Genomic DNA, 18,873 nt, shown 5'->3' on the forward strand with positions numbered 1-18,873 from the left:
CTGGTGCAGGCAGCGTGATGCAGAGACACTGCCTGCGACGGAAGTCCCCGAAGCTCTCCCGGCAGCCGAGCGTCTCGGAGCTTCTCTGATGAGACTCTCAGCTGCCGTAGAAATCTGGCGGTGGGGGGGGGGGTCTGCCTCCTGCTTCAGTTAACTCCTGCCTGACCGCAGCGGGGCTGCAACTGGTAAGCCCTGCTGCGGGCAGGCAGGGGTTAACATTTTACGCCATATAATACGAACCCCTGAAAATCTCCTTTAAAAGTCAGGGGTCGTCTTATATGCCGAAAAATACGATATTAGTATCATATTTAATGCTTTATTAACGTTTCTTTTTATTTTTTTATGTGACTAAAAATCTGCAATCCACAAGTTTTTTCCCTTTTTTTTTATCATAATAGATTGGACAATTGCACATGCCAAGATATGTTTTTTTTTTTTTAATATTTACATTAGTATTTTGGAAAATTATATGTAAATGTGTAAATTGGAAAAAATGGTGATTTTTTTTTTTAATACACTTTTTATGTCCACGCAGGGGACTATTACATGTAATCATTTGATTGCATACACTGGTCAATGCTACCCCATTGCATAGCATTGATCGTTGTTATCTGCAATCGTCTCATAGTCTGCCTGAGGCACTGGGCAGAAGATAACCTCATCTCTGGGATGTCTCTGCTAAAGTTTTGCTTTTTTGTTGTCGTGTGGAACATAACATTTAACCTGTGGGCAGCATGTTGGGGATCATGGAAGGCTGAGCAGATTGATATGTAGTTTTGTAGGAAAATTAATCTAATTTGTCACTCATATATTAGATCCTCTCTGATTCTATTAGGAGTCCAGTGGGTGGTCCTACTTAGTGACTGAGAATCTATTTGACTTTGCATAGAAATAGCTGTCAAGCATCAGTAAGACTGCCTACTGGACTCCATTCTATGCTTAGGAGTCCAGTGGGGTGTCTTATTGAGACATAAAGGATTTCGGGACTCTTTATCTGCCCAACATTGAAGTATTTTGGATTGGTGGTCAAGTATTTTTTTGTTTTCTCAAAACATTCGTATTAGACTTAGTCATGACACGTTATGCTATATTTCACATTTTAAAATAATCAAAAATCAAAGAAAAGCATAAACTGCAAGTTAAAATGCTCTATAAGTCGGAAGGTGCTTTACTTTTTGGCAATATGTATAATATTGGACAATCTATGGGCAATATTTCTATGCTCCTTTTTATTGTATGTATAAGAAGCATTCATGCTTTTCTATTATGGTAAAATTATTAATATTTTTTTTTTTCTTAAATTTTTTTTTTTTTTCTTGTACAGAGTCAGACTACCCGAACCTCTCAAACCTATGGTGATATTGATCAGTTTAAATTCCGCTGGCTGATTCCTTTGTCTGCTGTTCAGGTCCGGATGGGAAATGCTGCAGGTAACTAACAATCTCTGGATAGGAAATTGTTGGTTGTTCTCTAAAGCACAAGAAGCACGAACAAGAGCGATGCCTGGCCGTGCACAATGCTGAGCAACAAGGCTGCCTTTATTAGAATGGATTGGTTTGCTGCAATTGGCAGCAATGTATATAGTAGTTGCTGACACTATATACACTCAGGGTCTGAATATTATATTTGGTATATGTATTGTCATGGGATGCCAAGTAAATGTCTACATTGTGGGTTGAAGCAGGTTTCCTTCATCTCAGGGGACATACATAACTCTGTCTTGTGTTTGAAGAAGGATCCTTATAGCTAAACAATGGAAAATGATCTGAAATTCCATTTTTATTTTGCACAGGAACAGAAAATAACTGCTTGTGGGAACTTATCCATACAAAATCCGAACTCCAAGGGAGACCAGAGACTATTTTTCAGCTCTGTAGTAGGTAAGTGCAATTGGTTGTATCATAAACAGGTTTTTTTTTTATTTCTCTTGTTACATATTAAATTATCCAGAATATACATGAGAACGACCTGGAACACTCTACTGAATATTTACACCTATAGGGCTCATGCACATAGTTATATTAGGTATGTTATGTATTGAGCCCTGATAGGGCACCCACAGTGTACGAGGCCTTCAGCTTCTTGTAGAGCTTTTTCCTGTTGGATACCATACAAATTGTGAAGGGTTAATCACATGCTGTATGTAAAGAGGTGTTCTGACCCAGAAGCATTGTGACACTCAACATAGCCAGGGAGCCAGCAAAAAAAAAAAAAATATTAGAGGCTACCCAGAATTACAGAATTGATGGCCTAGGGGGCACTCACACAAGCGCCATGGGCTCTTTAAACAGCTGATTGATGGGGGTGACAAGAATTAAACCCCAGTGAATTTAAATGGGTACTCTGGCATATAGCACTCCTTACATGTCTGCCCCAGTTCTGAAACCACCAATGATCCATTGTTTTGGGGGTCTTAGTTGTGTATTTTATGGTTGAGCAGTACTAGAAGTTCCAGAAAGCATTGCTTTACCTCAGCTTTCCATAACAGCCCTCCCACCCTGCCCACTCTCCTCCCCAAGCACTCCTGCCCGTTCCCCTCACAAAGTTATTGCACAATCAGTGATGTAGGCTGGAGGGGCTGGTCAGAGATAGTGAATCAGTTGGGGGGTGGGGCTAGAGCTCAGAGACAAGATCCAGACAAGCCTCCTGTGATGTCAGAGGGTGATGCCTTGTCACAGGAGAGAGGGAGGAGCTGGGGTCAATACAAATTTGAGTCCTTCTATTTTTCCATTTCCTATGAGTGGTTAAACATGAGAAAGCTGAAGTACCCCTATCATACTGTTGGCCTATTCTTGGTAGGTCATCAGTTTTATAGGGCTTGATAACCTCTTTATGGCTATGTTTCCCCTTCGGGGAAAGGTGGCCGTCTCATTACAAAGACTGCCGCAAATAATATACATGATCATTATTTACGGCCGTGATTATAACTAGATGGACGGCTTTCCCCGCTACGTTCCAGAAGGGAGAACATAGTATAAGAAGTGACTTTTCCTTTTTTTTTTTTTTTTTTGTATCCTACTAACTTTGAATGAAAAACTTGCTGCATTAAAATCTGTATTGAAACTTTATGTATACATAGCATACTTACGGAACCATCCTAAGTAAGGTGCAAAGGTCAAACAATTTGTATAAAAGTAATATTTGTAACCTGTGAATTTTAATCCATGTAGTGACTGTGAAAGTAAGACCAGCACAATTAAAGTGATACGTTCAATTCTGAGAGAAAACCTAAGACGAAACATTAAGTGTGACCTTCCCCTGGAAAAGACTAATAAAGATCGACTGGGTCCATTAAGAAACAGAGTTCCAATGTCGGCAAAACTAGGTATGTAACAAGCAGACGTACAGTTTTTGAGATCTTTAGGAAAAATTTGGTTGGGATCAGGATAATTCTATACTATCAAGAAGCACAGTATTCAACTTCCAGCATCTGGAGGAATTGCATGCTGCCCTAGGGACACCGGGATACAACCTATGGCCTGTGGCTGTAGCCATGTTTTCCAGGACTCTCTAGGGCGGCACCCAATGTGGCTGAATCAGGATACACTTTTCTGAAGTTCACTCATTACTACTGATAAATTCTCCCCGTAGACTGACATGAATTATCTTAGCATAGGTTGGAGGAAGGAAGGCCAGTGATTTCCTTGTGTTGAGGTTGGGATCAAGCGTTTTAAGATCAGCGTGGACCCTAAGCACTAAGGGATTAGCAGTGGTGCCTATATAATTTTTTTTTTTTTTTTTTTACCCAGTCTGCCCATTTTTTGTTTAAATGTTATTCCTGCTTGTCAAAGGGGTGCTCAGATGTAATTTTGTGTCTTTCCGATGAACTACCATTAGTAAGTTATATAGATTTGTATTTACTTCCTTTTAAAAATCTCAATTCAATCTTTAAGTACTTATCAGCTGCTGTATGTCCTGCAGGAAGAGGTGTATTCTTTCCGGTCTAACATAGTGCTCTCTGCTGCCACCTCTGTCCATGCCAGGAACTGTCCAGAGCAGGAGAAGTTTTCTATGGGGATTTGCTACTCTTCTGGACAGTTCCTGACATGGACAGAGGTGGCAGGAGAGAACACTGTCGGACTGAAGAGAATACAGGTCATACAGCAGCTGGTAAGTAATGGCAAACTGGATTATTTTTTTTTTTGGACGTAAATTAGAACTCAATATAACTAAAAAAAAAAAAAATTACTGGAGTAGCCCTTTTAACCAATTTAGTACTTTTTTTATTTTTACCAGTGACCTAATTTAAATCTGTTCTACACTTTAAACAATTTCTAACTCAAACTATAAAATATTACCTTTTAACAGCATCAACCAGGTCCTTAAAAGTGCTAAAGCACAGCTCTAGTACGGATTGGGGCAACAATGCAAGAGACAAGGGAAATGGACTAGATTCAGATGATGGCAGTCTGAGCAGCGGTACACAAAGTAGTGGTTGTCCAACCATAGAAAGTTTACAGGAGTCCAAAAAACTCTCTCCAGTCAAGCACCTAAAAAAGAATGTCGTGGCCCTGCCGTACACATCTGTGAAGGAATCGGATATTCTTAGCGATGATGATGAAGATTACAGGTTGTCCAACGTGACAACCAGCTCGGCAAGTATGAGGAACAGCCCAAATCAAGGAATTGAAGTACACTTCCAGAACCTAAATATTTCGGAACATTCCAAAACTGAGCCAAAATACGCGGAGCCCAAAATGATTGATGCAGAGGGTAACTTCCAACACGAGGACCACCCTAAACTGGTACGGGGTCATTTCTGTCCGATTAAACGAAAGGTTACCACAAAACGGGAAAAGGGGATGATACATGCAATGAAGGAACACCAACAATCTCTCGACAGCCATTCCGATTCTGCAAATATCGACCTGAACGCCATTCTGGAGAGAGAATTCAGTCTTCAGAGCTTAACATCTGTAGTCAATGAAGAGTGCTTTTATGAAACTATCGGGAGCTGTGGTAAGTCGTAGCTCTGCTAGTCAGGGAGGAAACCCCAGCTTGTATAAAGTGTATGTAATATAGCAATGACATGGACATGGGTCTCAAAGCAACAGAAGCATCAAGCTGGCTGATATCTGGGATTTCCTTGTAAGAAACAAGTGGACTAGAAATTGAGGAAAAACTACTTACTGTATCTGTTTAATTTTTTTTTTCTTTTTGTGCACTACATTGTTGCCACATATGGTTTAAGTTATTTTTTATTTATTGTGAATTGGAAAAAAAAAAAATAAAGTTGACCAAATTCAAAACTTTTTTGAAAGGTGATCAAAATGTTGTCCTTATTCTATAATGTATAAAATACAGTATCGCAGTATGCATGCCGTCAATGAGATGGTAGTTTATATTTTTGGATAAAGCAGTTGAGGGCACAAACGAAAAATCCTCGAAAGATCTGATACGTGACATTACATATTATACGGAGGATGAATTACGGCTCCGAGGGGTCGGCGGTGACCGAAGGCTTAGGGCATTTCTTTAAGTTATTTTTGTGTTTGGTGCACCAGTGTGCAGGCATTTCATTTTGTACGCCACAATATGGTTTATAAAAAAAAACAAACAAAACTTTATAAATATACATGTATAAAAAGAAAATCTTGTACTGTAATATTTTTGTTGGCTGTATTTTATTTTCTTTATCTTGTACAGTAAATGAGTTGTTGCCCTAAATCATTGTGGAATCTTTTTTTATTGGTGTGATATCATTTACTATATTGTATATCCTAGTTAAATGTATGTTTACGGGTGGGATCATACGTATCTAATCCGCAGTTGGCCTACAGGGACCGAGAGCCTCAGATGCAGCCGGAGCGTAAAACAGGTACAGTATGCTCCGGGCGGCGGTGGGTTAAGGGGGCTGGTGCTTACATACACTCAGAATGACAATCCCGCTGCGAGTATGTAATCTCATTGAAAATGACAGTTTGGGATCCGCAGCGGATTTCGCTGTGAACTTTGTGTGAAACCGGCTGCAGATCTGGTATGTGTGATCACACCCTTAGGTTGCATTCACACGTACAGAATCTGCAGCAGATTTAAAGTTGCAGATTTTATTTGAATCTAATGTGGGCAATGAAATCTGTTGCAGATCCTATACGTGTGAACGCACCCTTTGGTTGCGTTCACACGTACAGGATCTGCAGCAGATTTGATGGTGCAGATTTACTTTGAATCTGCAACTTCAAATCTGCTGCAGATCCTGTACGTGTGAACGCAACCTTAATAGATAAAAGGTTTTAAAGTACCAGAGTACCCCAAGCCAATCAGCCTTACTTACACCTATAAAGGGGTGGAGTTTGCAAGTGTGTGTTTATTTATTTTTTTTCTTTTAGTCATAAATTATATAGAAAAACCAAGAATTGTTTAATATATAGATAATATATAAAAACAATTGTGCATTGCACAAATATATGGATGTAGGTTGAACTGTAAAAGTCACAAATCAAAAATCCTGCACTCCTGGAAGTAACGTTCCTTACCTCAAGTTTCCTTATTTTCAGTAAATTGGCTACGACTTCTTACAGTAAATTGTTTTGCGCCACAACTACCTGGCACTAGTGGTAGAACGTTATCTTTTTGTGTTTTATGAATGGTATTACGTTATTATTTACCTACTACAATCAAAGTCTTTCACTTTCTTCACTGGTCGGGGTATCCGGGGTATCCTGACATTTTTTTCTTTTCTGACGAAGTTCTTCTCTGAAGTTATAGGAGAATAACGTTGGATCTTGATCGCAGAGTTCTCTATAGGCATTACATAAACCTTGGAAATGCTTCATTGACAGTTCAGAGGGTCGCAGGGTGGGTTCTACATCGGCTAAAGTCAGGATTTTCTCAGTAAACTTTGTTCGCTGTTCTTCTGGGAACAACAATCTACATAGAAGAGAGAACTATATATCAGATATATCATATAATCCGCACTTACCGAACCTTCTGTGTTCAGCTGTTTACTACACGGGGGATTTTCTGTAGCGCTGTAGCCAAACAATATTTTAAAAGAAAGAAGCCTTTTAAGTCATTAGAGATGAGCGAACTTGCTGAAAGTTTGGGTTTACATGAACCTGAATGATCGGCATCTGAATCCTGCTGCCTGGAAAGCATGGATACAGATCATTTAGGTTTATGCGAGTTTGCTCATCTCTATTAGTCGTCCGCAACGGTTCACAATTCATTTTCTAATGTTGAAAATTAGGAGATTAGCTAAAACTGACTATGCCCAAAATATGGCTCCGCTGACTTGCACCACATTTTTTATGTGTTTTAGACAATGGCGCATAGCTGGGAAGTGTATGACCTAAATACGCCAAATTTAGCTGGAACCATTTTGTGTAAAAGTAGGCCAACTAACAGAAGTGTAAACTTGGACTAGACAGTGCACCTGATTTTCAAACAACATGTGCCATTCTTAGAATTCTCTATTGTGTCAATAGGAACCCACTTCTCTTGTCACAGAGTGTGGAGTGGAATAAAACATATTTCACCCCTGCCCCTTTAAAGGGAACCATTCAGCCCATTTGTGCCGATTGGGCTCCCAGAAATGCTGCACACACCTGGTAGCCAGCTTTATGGTGAGGTCGTAAAATTCGGGCCCGCTATTGGGCAAGGACCCACCCACCCTGCAGAGCACACTAACAAGACAGACAGCCATGACTAGTTCACGGCTCTCCCCCTGCCTGGCGCTGGATTGAAAATGTATTTTACCGCAGATCCCCTGACACCACCAGAGAGCTGTCTGTGAGGCGCTTGAAGCCATTTTGAGAGCCCAATCAGCGCAAATGGGCTGATTGGTTTTCACCACTTTTAAAGGGAACCACAGTAATTTTTGGGAAAGATCTCCTACAGAATGGGGGAAATTTATGAACCTTATGGCCAGAGAAGAGGCACAGATCGCTACTTCTCCCTGTTGTATGCCTGCCGTATCCCCACAGGAAGGCAGGGAGGAGGTATGGCCTCCTACCAGCACCTCATTTAGGGGAAAAGGAGGCCAGGTCTAATTTAAAACCAATATATGAGCGTGCTGGTCCTAATAAATACGGGGAGTATGTGGGATTGGGTTTGAGTCATTCTAGTTTAACCCTCTCCCAACATTTCTTGTACTATTACATCCTGATTAGAAATGAGCAAATTTACAGAATAAACCAAACGAATCGTTTCATTAGCAGTTGGCTGTTTTCCAGGACTGGATCCAGCTTTTCCAGGCACCCGGGAAAGAATGGCATGGAGCAGCCGGCTTATAAGCAGACTTTACATAGGGTAGCATAATATGTAACTAAAGGCCAAAATATATATATATATATATATATATTATGCTCATCGTGTGCCATTGTGTAATAGACACAACAGCAAATAAGGTGGAGAACAGAGATGAGTGAATTTACAGTATTCAGAAATTTTCTAGGACTAGATCCATCTTTTCACAGCACCCTGGTAGGAGTGGCACAGAGCGGACATTAAAGCCCCCAGCCTGATGAGCAGAATGCAGATAGAAACAAAGAAATTCGCTTCTGTTCCTACTGTAAATTTGCTCCTCTCCAGTGGAGACCATAGAAGCTGCCACATTGGTGCGTCCCTGTGTGGCAGGATCAGGCGCTACAGCTCCAAGTGATGTCATCTTAGGTCATAATAGTAAAGTGCTTTATTATAAGACTGATAAAATATAATGCATGTGTGCATATATTACACATTTCCAAACCTTATGATATTAAACAACTAGAATATTACATTATATATCCTGCATACTGGACACCATATAAAAAAAATACCCAATGCCAGAACTGTTGTTTTGGGGCATCTTGCTCCCTTTAAACATAATGAAAAGAGACAATAACTTCTACACTCTCTCCTCCCCCCCAGAAAAAAAAATCCCCTAAAGTTACATTTTGCAATGCATTCAGTGGTGTATTAAAAATACAAACTGTCCCATCAATAAGAAGCCATCCTATGGCTCTGTCAACAGATGACCGTTCATCATTGGTTCAGCAGAAGATAGTTCAAAATTTACAAACCAATATGGATGCACTTATTGTACTGAAGTGTGCAACAGGTGAAACACAAGTATCTCAAAAATTTGCCTACACATCTAGCTTATGCACGCTTATAACTTTTAGGTAGGACTCTTTGTAGGCAAATATCTGTCATGGATACAATGCTGTCAAAATCAAAAGTCCAGTGGTCCCTAAAGCTACAATATTAATTGGTTCGAGGACGACCATTGTATATTCAAAATGGAGAAGTGCGCGGCAACATGGTCCTCTCCCCGCTCATTCTATTGATTGGTCGGGGTCGGAAAATACAGACCTTGAGTGATAAAAACTCTCTGACATGGCCACAAAAAGTCAAACAAGCACCAAGAACAAACTATTTCACAGACTGTCCCAAGTAGCACGCCAGGAGGCCCACAAACCAAAATGTGAGAAGATGACCTGAAAGCCGGAAGGTCCATGAGCATCTGATGCCAATCAAGTCCAACTCTTTATTACATAATCTTGTACAAAAATGCCTTTTGGGGCTATGTTCCCACTAACTAACAGTGGGAACATAGCCTTGTACTGGATTACGTAATAAAGAACTGGACTTGATTCACTACAGATGCTGTTCCTATTTTCACGTCTCTCCGACATGTCAAAAGTTTTTTCTTTTTGGTGACAGGTAAACTTTAAAATGGTAATCATGGTTTATAAAGCTTATTATAAAATACTGGCCTGGTTTAACATCCATTTTATATTGCAGTTACAAAGATAATATTTCACTTACGAGATTCCTCTGTAGCAGTATTTCCTTCTGAGCTGGAAGACACTTTGCACTACTTTTTCTACGAGTTTAAAAGGCTGATCTATTTTTGGTTGTATTAACGGTGTAAAATGCACCACACCAACATCTACCTGCAAAATAAAGAAAACACAAAGATACAGTAAAGCAGAACTGACTTAGCAGCGGAAGAAATACTGTATGGAATGACAAGGTGGTTATAGTCACAGGACACCTCTGGGAAGTTAAAGGAGAAGTCTGGCGAAAAGTATTGTATTGCCCCCCAAAAGTTATACGAATCCCCAATATACACTTATTACGGGAAATGCTTATAAAGTGTTTTTTTCCCTGCACTTACTACTGCATCAAGGCTTCACTTCCTGGATAACATGGTGATGTCACTTCCTGGATAACATAGTGATGTCACTTCCTGGATAACATAGTGATGTCACGACCCGACTCCCAGAGCTGTGCGGGCTGGGGCTGCTGGAGAGGATGATGGCAGAGGGATGCTCAGTGTCCCTCCAGTGCCCTGTGTCCAGGAAGTGACATCACCATGTTATCCGGGAAGTGAAGCCTTGATGCAGTAGTAAGTGCAGGGAAAAAAGCACTTTAGAAGCATTTCCCGTAATAAGTGTATATTGGGGATTTGTATAACTTTTAGTGGGCAATACAATACTTTAATTATTTTTTTTTTTACTGAACTTCTCCTTTAAATTACAAATGGATGCAAAATAAGTAAAGATACTAATGTAATTTGGGGTGCCATATAGAATCTGTGAAGGAGGCCCTGAACCTAGAAAGCAGAAGTGAATCCTGCCTAAGAAACCTTCCCAGAAAGCAGGTTATGGACGGACAGAATTCTATAAGAAATATAAGAATTATTTACTTTCTAATGGGGAATTTACATGTTCTGTAATGACGTTCCGTGCAAGGACAATGTGCTGTGGACTGGAATTCGGAACTCCTGGTATCATCATTCATCATGATGCTGAGAGCTCTGAAACGGTTCAAATATTCACCCGGCTGTGTCAGTACAGTAACACGAAGATTTAAACAGTTTCGGAGCTCCTGGCATCATAATGAATTATGATACCGGGAGCTCTGTATTCCATTCCGTGGCACATCCTCCATATTTACGGATCGTGCGCGTAATGTGTGATTGCCCCCTAAGTAGGAGCATACAAACAACAAAATGGGCAACAAGCAACACAGAATCTTGTAAAATTCTAGCAAGATATTTGCTGCTTAAGATATTTTTACAACCAATCTTTGATGTTTAAGAGACCTTCGAGCTTTATATGAAAATGAAGAATCACCACTGACAAGTGGATACTGCACCGCCTTCTGGCAAGAATCGAACCTTTTAGGGTATATTCTCAATTTGTTTCAGTTTTATCTTCTTATGTGTATTTTACAGACATATACAATTGTAACTAAGACTTATTTTGTGAATATTTTATATGACTTTTTCACACTTTCGACAGGCGAAAATAAAACTAAAACTACAGAATAAAAGAATCGCACTAACCCCCATACCAATAGAATACACATAAAAGGGCACCAGTCCCGCCCACTTTATGTTCTGAACATAGACTTAAAGAGTCACTGTCTTTTTCTTTTATTTTGGCAGAAATCAATAGTACAGGCCATTTTAAGAAACTTTGTAATTGGGTTTATTAGGCAAATCTACCATTATCTGCATTCAGAAAGACTTTCCCCAGGTCCCCCCCTCCTCTCATTCACTGCTCATTATCAGGAAATCACGTCTTGTTTACATCAGACGTGCCCTGTGTAACCTATGGAGAGGGGAGGGGGGAGATTAGTCACCAGCAGAGAACAAAGGATTACATGGTGGGAGCTGTGTGAAAGCCGGTATTCCAAGGTCAGAGAGGTCAGTGCTGACTTTAGAGGAGCCTGGTGATGTAGCTGTAAATTAACTCTTTATTGTCCTGTTTTGGTGCCTCATTGCCCTCCCCTCTCCATAGACAATCATGAAGACAGGGGGGAGAGCTTTAAACTGCTTTTTCATGATAAAAATGCATTTTTAGGCTAATAAACCCAATTACAAAGTTTCTTAAAATCGCCTGTACTATTGATTTCTGCAAAAAATTTGAACAACAGTGACACTTTAAAGATAGGCCCCAACACCCATTACTTGCTGGGGTATTCAGATATGTCATTTTGAAATAAAAGGGTGTCCTGGTTCATAGATATCATTCAGACCTATGTCCACATGAAGATATCTTCATACAATGACCCCCTGACAGCCCTGTAAGTGGAAAAATAAAAGCGTTATGGCTCTTAGAAGGCGAAGAGGAAAACACGTGGGCATCCGTGCATCAGTGACCTTTGTTCATGAAGGGGTTAAGCACACTGGTTTCACACAACATAAGATTAGTGTTGAGAGAATCTGTCAAAATGTTCGGGGTTCTGCAATGTTCCCCGCAGCTGCAGAATTTGGGGACTGCCCTAAGGCTACCAGGAAGACATAGATACACAGCTATAGGCCATAGGCTGCATCCATTTCAACAGATACTACAAGATAAGGTAGATACTTGGCAGATGCCTTTGAGGCGCAATGCATGCTGGGAAATGTAGTTTCCTGGCCAGTGCCATCTTAGATATAGACTGGCTTTTAGAGAAACTTGTAACTCAGGAACGGCGGCAGCTAGAAAGACGAGACATGGGGGACATGGGGAGTAAGGCCAACTAGGTATAAAAACATTTAAATTTTTTTAGCTCTGGAGTAGAATACCCCTTTAAGGCCAGTGGCCAAAGAGAAAACATCAAGATTACAGGATGACTTTAGAATAATCAAAAAATGGAAAATTTAGAAAAATTAACAATAACAAACAACTGAAAAATACACTGTATATTTAACCTAAAAACTTGATTTAAACAATAGGTAATTTTCTAATGACACATTCAAGTTCCATCACTTCCTCCTACCAAATTCATTATATTCATAAATGATTGGGGAAAAAAAAAAAAAGAAAGAAAAAAAAAAAACTTGCATAAATGAATTCTGCTGGAATAAATGTATCTGCACATCCTAGAAACAAAGCAAATAAAGAGGGTTGATGGACGGTACAAGACGAACCCTCCCCAAATCAATTATCACTATAAATGTATGCAGATAATGTTATTTCCAACAAAAAAAATTCTCTATGAGCAAAGTGAGACGGCACTTGAAGCCATCATGTACCCGACGTAGCTATGGCAACTAATAGAAGAGCCAGCTATTTTATCTGTGGAAGGACACTCCAGTCAGATGATTGATTTGTGACTATTTATTTTGCACACACACTGATTAAACGAACAAGACGGCATCGATTTCATAACGTTTAATAAAAGCCACAAAGCGAGGTGGTAATCGGTGCGGCTCAGGGCTGCAGTAACACAAAGGACGTTGCATTCAGTTGTTTATATAAGCACATCAAATCCATATAGTATATAAGGAACAATCAGTGGTTTAGGTGTAGCTAGTACACATGAATTCAAGTCTTAGAGCGACTCTGTACCCACAATCTGAGCCCCCCCCCCCCCAAACCACTTGTACCATCGGATAGCTGCTTTTAATCCAAAATCTGTCCTGGGGTGCGTTCCGCAGGTGATACAGTTATTGTCCTAAAAAACAACTTTTAAACTTGCAGCCCCGTGGCAAACGGCCGTGGCTTAGAGTATCTGTGCCCTAACTTTGCACCACCTCTCCGTCCCTCCTCCCCGCCCTCTTCATCATTAGGAATGCCACAGGAACATTTTCTCCTGTCTGAACATTGCACAGGTGCCTTAAAGATCCAGCCCATGTTCAGTATTCACACAGCTGATGAATAGGAGGCAATCTTCCTGGAGCATTCCTAATGATGAAGGGGGTGGGGAGGAGGGACGGAGGGGTGGTGCATTGACACGGGGCTGCAAGTTGAAAAGTTGTTTTTTAGGACAATAACTGCATCCCCTGCCGAACTGACCCCAGGACAGATCTTGGATTAAAAACAGCTATCCGAAGGTACAAGTGGTTTGGGAGGGGTCAGATTGTGGGCACAGATTGGCTTTAAGATGGCCATAGCCATTAAGGTAACTAATAGACCTCTTCAGCATCCTCATGCAGGGCAGCACTTTACTGTACTGATCCTGTGTCACTGCCTGTGATGAAAACTGTTTGCATCTTCATGATACAGTGTTTCTCTAAAAATTAAGCCTGAGCTTCATTTTGCAGTTGTTTTGGAGTAAGGGTATATGCACACTATGGAAATCACACAGAGAACTTCCAGCGGATTCCATCGCTTGTCCCCCCTGCATTCCCGCCCGTCCCATAAAACTCCATTCTATGCTTAAGCGGATTCCGCCATCCGGCCAACATGGACGGACGGCGGAATCTGCCTGAGCATAGAATGGAGCCTATGGATGGAACAAACAGACCCTCAAGCAGGAGGAGTGCGGGGGTCCAAGCAACAGTATCCGCCGGAAGTTATCCAGGTAAGAAGATGCACAGTAGGAGACACTAAATATGGAGCAACTACAACTACAAAGAGGGGGGGGTATACAGTATGGGGCCAGCTGCAAACAAGGGGATGTATACAGTATGGAGGAACAACAGGAGAGGAGGGAGGAGGTGTACAGTATGGGCACTATCTGCAGAGGGGGTGTATACAGTATGGGGGGAACTACAGGGGGTATACAGTGTGGGGGGGGGAACAACTACAGGGGGAGGTATATAGTATGGGGGGAACAACTACGGGGGAGGTATATAGTATGGGGGAACAACTACGGGGGAGGTAAATAGTATGGGGGGGAACAACTACGGGGGAGGTATACAGTATAGGGGAAACAACTACGGGGGGGGGAGGTATACAGTAAGGGGGAACAACTACAGAGGGGGAAGTATACAATATGGGGGGGAACAACTACGGGGGAGGTATATAGTATGGGGGGAACAACTACGGGGGAGGTATATAGTATGGGGGGGGAACAACTACGGGGGAGGTATACAGTATAGGGGGAACAACTACGGGGGTATATACAGTATGGGGGGCCTGCTGCAGAGGGAATGTATACAGTAAGGAGGAACAACTAAAATATAACATTTATTGTAAAACTGGATGGTGAATGTAAAAGCTCAGTGCACTGTGCTACTGATACTAGTTACCTGTGCTGTCTGGAACTCTTTCTGGATTATAGCTGTTAGTGCTGGTGAGACCTGAAGCATTGCACTAGCAGATTCACAGTAAACTTATGGATTAAAAATTAGTGGAGACCCTTCAATTTTAAGCAGCAAACCCCAATTTATCCCACCGTAACCCCCTGATATACGTGAACATCGTCAGTTAATTATTTTGGTCACATTTGTTTAAAAAACAAACAAAATCTCACGTTACTAGTATAGTTAGTGCTGCATTGTTGGTTTTGCCCTTTAGTAAATTGTGAGGGTGGAACTAGCAGAGGAGGAAAGGAATGCCGATAAGGAGGAAGAATAGAAAAATGTTTGGGGATTATTTGTAATGTTGATTCTCAGAGTCCTAGCTACTTAATTCGTTAACTTCTTGTTAAGACGTCTAATAATCTAATTTACCTAAGCAGAACAGAGACAAGTCACCAAACCAATTGTAAATTTAGGTTAATTTTAGTTATAAAAGCTGATACCCTATTTCTAAGCTTAGTCTGCTGCTTTAAAGAAGTACTCCGGTGGGGGAAAAAAAAAAGTTTTTAAATCAACTGGTGTCAGAAAGTTATATAGATTTGTAAATTACTTCTATTAAAAAATCTCCAGTCTTCCAGTACTTATCAGCTGCTGAATATCCTGCAGGAAGTGGTACATTCTCTACAGTCTGACACAGTGTTCTCTGCTGCCACCTCTGTCCATGTCTATACTATAAATAACATGCTTAAAATTGCTGTTTTGACCTCCATAACTTTTTTTTTTATTTATGTACTGTATGTATATATTAGGGTTTATTTTTCCACCATGATCCATAATTTTTACCAGCACTATTTTGGTTTAGATGGGACTTTTTGATTTCCCGATTTTCAATGAGAGCAAAAATTAGCAGTTCTTGCATCTTTTTCCTTTACCATGCAACAGATTGGAAATATCCACATAGGTCCATACTAGTGATGAGCTAATACTGTTTGATCGAATAGATATTCGATCGAATAGTAAGGTATTTGATCTATCGAATATTATGGAATAGTTTGCCGAATATTCGAAAAATATTCGATAAGCGTTCAAATCCCCCAGCTTCCGGTTTTTACCTCCAAGTGGTCGAGTAGATGTTTTTCAATAATCAAATACTTGTTCCCATAGACTTTAATAGAATCGAATATTCGATCGAATATTTGGGAGATATTCTTACGAATATCGAATATTCGAATATTTCACTATTCGCTCATCACTAGTCCATACCAAATATATTTTCTCATTTGAAAAATGGGAAGTAACAAAATAATAAGGATAAAAAGAAATATTAGGTAGCGTGAATCCAGCGCTGCTGCCATGAGTATTCCACATTGGTTTTTGGCAGCAGCGCTGGATTCACGCTACCTAATATTTCTTTTTATCCTTATTTTGTTGCATCTATATACAGGCCCCTTTTGGGAGTATCCTGTCTGCTGGTACATCTAGCTCACCAGCTGCCGTGACCCTAACCTCCAACTTCAGTTGGACATCCAGTACCCCTTTTGGGGTGATATGCATCAAGCCCAAGTGGCTACAAGGTGAGCGCAATATCTCCCTTCCTATTTTCTACAGCACCCTCTGGTATCACACGAGGCGCCGGTGCCTTGTTTTTTAACTCTCTCCCTTTTAGTTTCAAAAATGGGAAGGGAGATTTTAACTTTCATTAGAAGACTCTAGCCGGCTGTTATGTTTCCTTAGGGAGCATGCCCTTTGTTCCATGCATGGTCCTTATATACGGGCAATGTGCTGCGGAATGGAATGCTGAGTTCACGGCATCATGAGTCATTGTTGAATCAGTTCAAATTAACTTTGCGCTTCTGTACTGACACACCCATGTGGCTGTATAATCACTCAAGTACAAACTGAGAAGTAGCAGCCTGGTGTTATCTGGGTGGCATTGCCCCAACTAGCCAGAATCCTACTCCACACTGACGAGGGGCAAATACCCCGAAACAGCTGTCTGTGGATGGAAGCCTGCCTTGGCAAGCCCTTGTCATGATCGCAATACTTGCACCTTGAGTAAGACATTGACAAAAAAAGGGGCCACCCTGGTATTTCCCTATTTATGTTCCAATACTTGCAACAGAGTGGGACTTAAGGGGTTATTTATCAGGGTGGTGTGGTGCTCTCCCCATCATGGAGGCACCCCGTGGCAACAGGCTAGAGATATCTGGCTATCCCGTATTTTGAGACTCGTAACCGAAGCTCCACAGACTATTGTTTTGCACACTGGTTGGCAAGAGGAATTTTATTTTTGTCTGCTGTCATTTTTGACGGCCCAAGTCTGCCGCTACCTCGATCTTCCCAGTACCTCTGGGGTAGGGTGTACTGAGGAAATAAGTGCTTTTCAATTACAGGTGGCTCAGTGGTTAGCACTGTAGCCTTGCAGCACTGGAGTCCTGGGTTCAAATCCCACCAAGGGCAACATCTGCAAAGAGTGTGTATGTTCTCTCCATGTTTGCGTGGGTTTCCTCCGGGTACTCTGGTTTCCCCCCACACCCAAAAACATGCAAAGGGGTGAAGCGCTGCGGAATCTGTGTGCGCTATACAAATAAAATAGTACGTGCAAGAGAAGTATAGGCTAGGCACTGCCTCTCCGTATATCCAGCGGGTACTGGGTGAATGCGGTGCAGCCCGGATAATCTAGGATGTGTTGCTCGCAATGAAGCACTAAGGTGGAGCTCTGCCCAAATACAGTTCAATAAGAGCAGCAGAATAACAAGAAGGCGATCACTCACCATACAAGTGCTGGATTTATTGTTTCATCACCATAATAAGTTACAGGCAGTCATGCTTTGTGCGTCCCACTAAGGCTACGATCGTTTCGCGTTTGCACACTTCCACTGGCCTCATAGTACGTAATGACGTAGGCACGTCTGGGTTATATGCCCTGCGTGCCTCACAGGTATGAACATGGCAACATATTTAAAGTGACAGTAACAAATAAAGTACACACACATGAAAAACCTAATCACCAAAATTATATAAACATGCTCAGATCATTACGATTGTTCAATCCAAGGCGCCAGTCTTTGATATCCACATCGCTTCCCGTTGCAACAATATTTTTTGACGGTCACCGCCTCTCTTCGGGGTGTGGACAATCTCTAGACCTGCAAACCGTAATACACTGGGATCACTATTGTGTTTCTGGATGACATGCTCTATTAGTTTTGGTGAACCTACACCTGTTCCCACAGATTTGTAGTGTTCTCTGAATGACATGCCATAGATAAGGCATCTATATGTGAGGTTCAGAGAACACTACAAGTCTGTGGGAACAGGTGTAGGTTCACCAAAACTAATAGAGCATGTCATCCAGAAACACAATAGTGATCCCAGTGTATTACGGTTTGCAGGTCTAGAGATTGTCCACACCCCGAAGAGAGGCGGTGACCGTCAAAAAATATTGTTGCAACGGGAAGCGATGTGGATATCAAAGACTGGTACCTCGGACCCCCTTGGATTGAACAATCGTAATGATCTGAGCGTGTTTATATAATTTTGGTGATTAGGTTTTTTATGTGTGTGTACATTATTTGTTACTGTCACTTTAAATATGTCGCCATGTTCATACCTGTGAGGCACGCAAGGCATATAACCCAGACGTGCCTACGTCATGACGTACTACGAGGCCAGTGGAAGCGTGCAAACGCGAAACGATCGTAGCCTTAGTGGGACGCACAAAGCATGACTGCCTGTAACTTATTATGGTGATGAAACAATAAATCCAGCACTTGTATGGTGAGTGATCGCCTTCTTGTTATTCTGCTGCTCTTTCAAATAAAATAAGTAAATAAAAATTACAGGTGAAAACTGTCCAACTATGCAAGGCCGTGCAGTTCCAGTGCTGCCGCACCCACATCGCTACTGACACAGAGTAAGGCATGGCCCACACCTCATGACCAATGGCTGCACAATGTCAGCAACGTGGCAGAGATATCTCACAGCAG

The 18,873-nt window shown here is 41.3% G+C and overlaps 2 protein-coding genes across 3 annotated transcripts in view; one reads left to right on the plus strand and one right to left on the minus strand.

Annotated features, from left to right (window-relative positions):
- TIAM2 (TIAM Rac1 associated GEF 2) overlaps nucleotides 1–5,657 on the plus strand; it is a 208,183-nt gene extending 202,526 nt beyond the window's left edge. For both annotated transcript variants that reach the window (XM_069954907.1, XM_069954908.1), the window contains exons 25-28: nucleotides 1,325–1,430; nucleotides 1,793–1,880; nucleotides 3,171–3,325; nucleotides 4,309–5,657. In XM_069954907.1, coding sequence (XP_069811008.1) covers nucleotides 1,325–1,430; nucleotides 1,793–1,880; nucleotides 3,171–3,325; nucleotides 4,309–4,970 — 1,011 coding nt within the window. In that variant the 3' untranslated portion in view covers nucleotides 4,971–5,657. The remainder of the gene's footprint in view (nucleotides 1–1,324; nucleotides 1,431–1,792; nucleotides 1,881–3,170; nucleotides 3,326–4,308) is intronic.
- A 960-nt stretch (nucleotides 5,658–6,617) lies between these two features.
- TFB1M (transcription factor B1, mitochondrial) overlaps nucleotides 6,618–18,873 on the minus strand; it is a 51,099-nt gene continuing 38,843 nt past the window's right edge. Inside the window, exons 7-8 of the mRNA XM_069954574.1 lie at nucleotides 9,751–9,878; nucleotides 6,618–6,870 (exon numbers count right to left, since the gene is read on the minus strand). Of these exons, the coding sequence (XP_069810675.1) occupies nucleotides 6,618–6,870; nucleotides 9,751–9,878 (381 nt within the window). The remainder of the gene's footprint in view (nucleotides 6,871–9,750; nucleotides 9,879–18,873) is intronic.

The sequence above is a fragment of the Dendropsophus ebraccatus genome, chromosome 15, assembly GCF_027789765.1.
Source record: "Dendropsophus ebraccatus isolate aDenEbr1 chromosome 15, aDenEbr1.pat, whole genome shotgun sequence".
Taxonomy (NCBI): domain Eukaryota; kingdom Metazoa; phylum Chordata; class Amphibia; order Anura; family Hylidae; genus Dendropsophus; species Dendropsophus ebraccatus.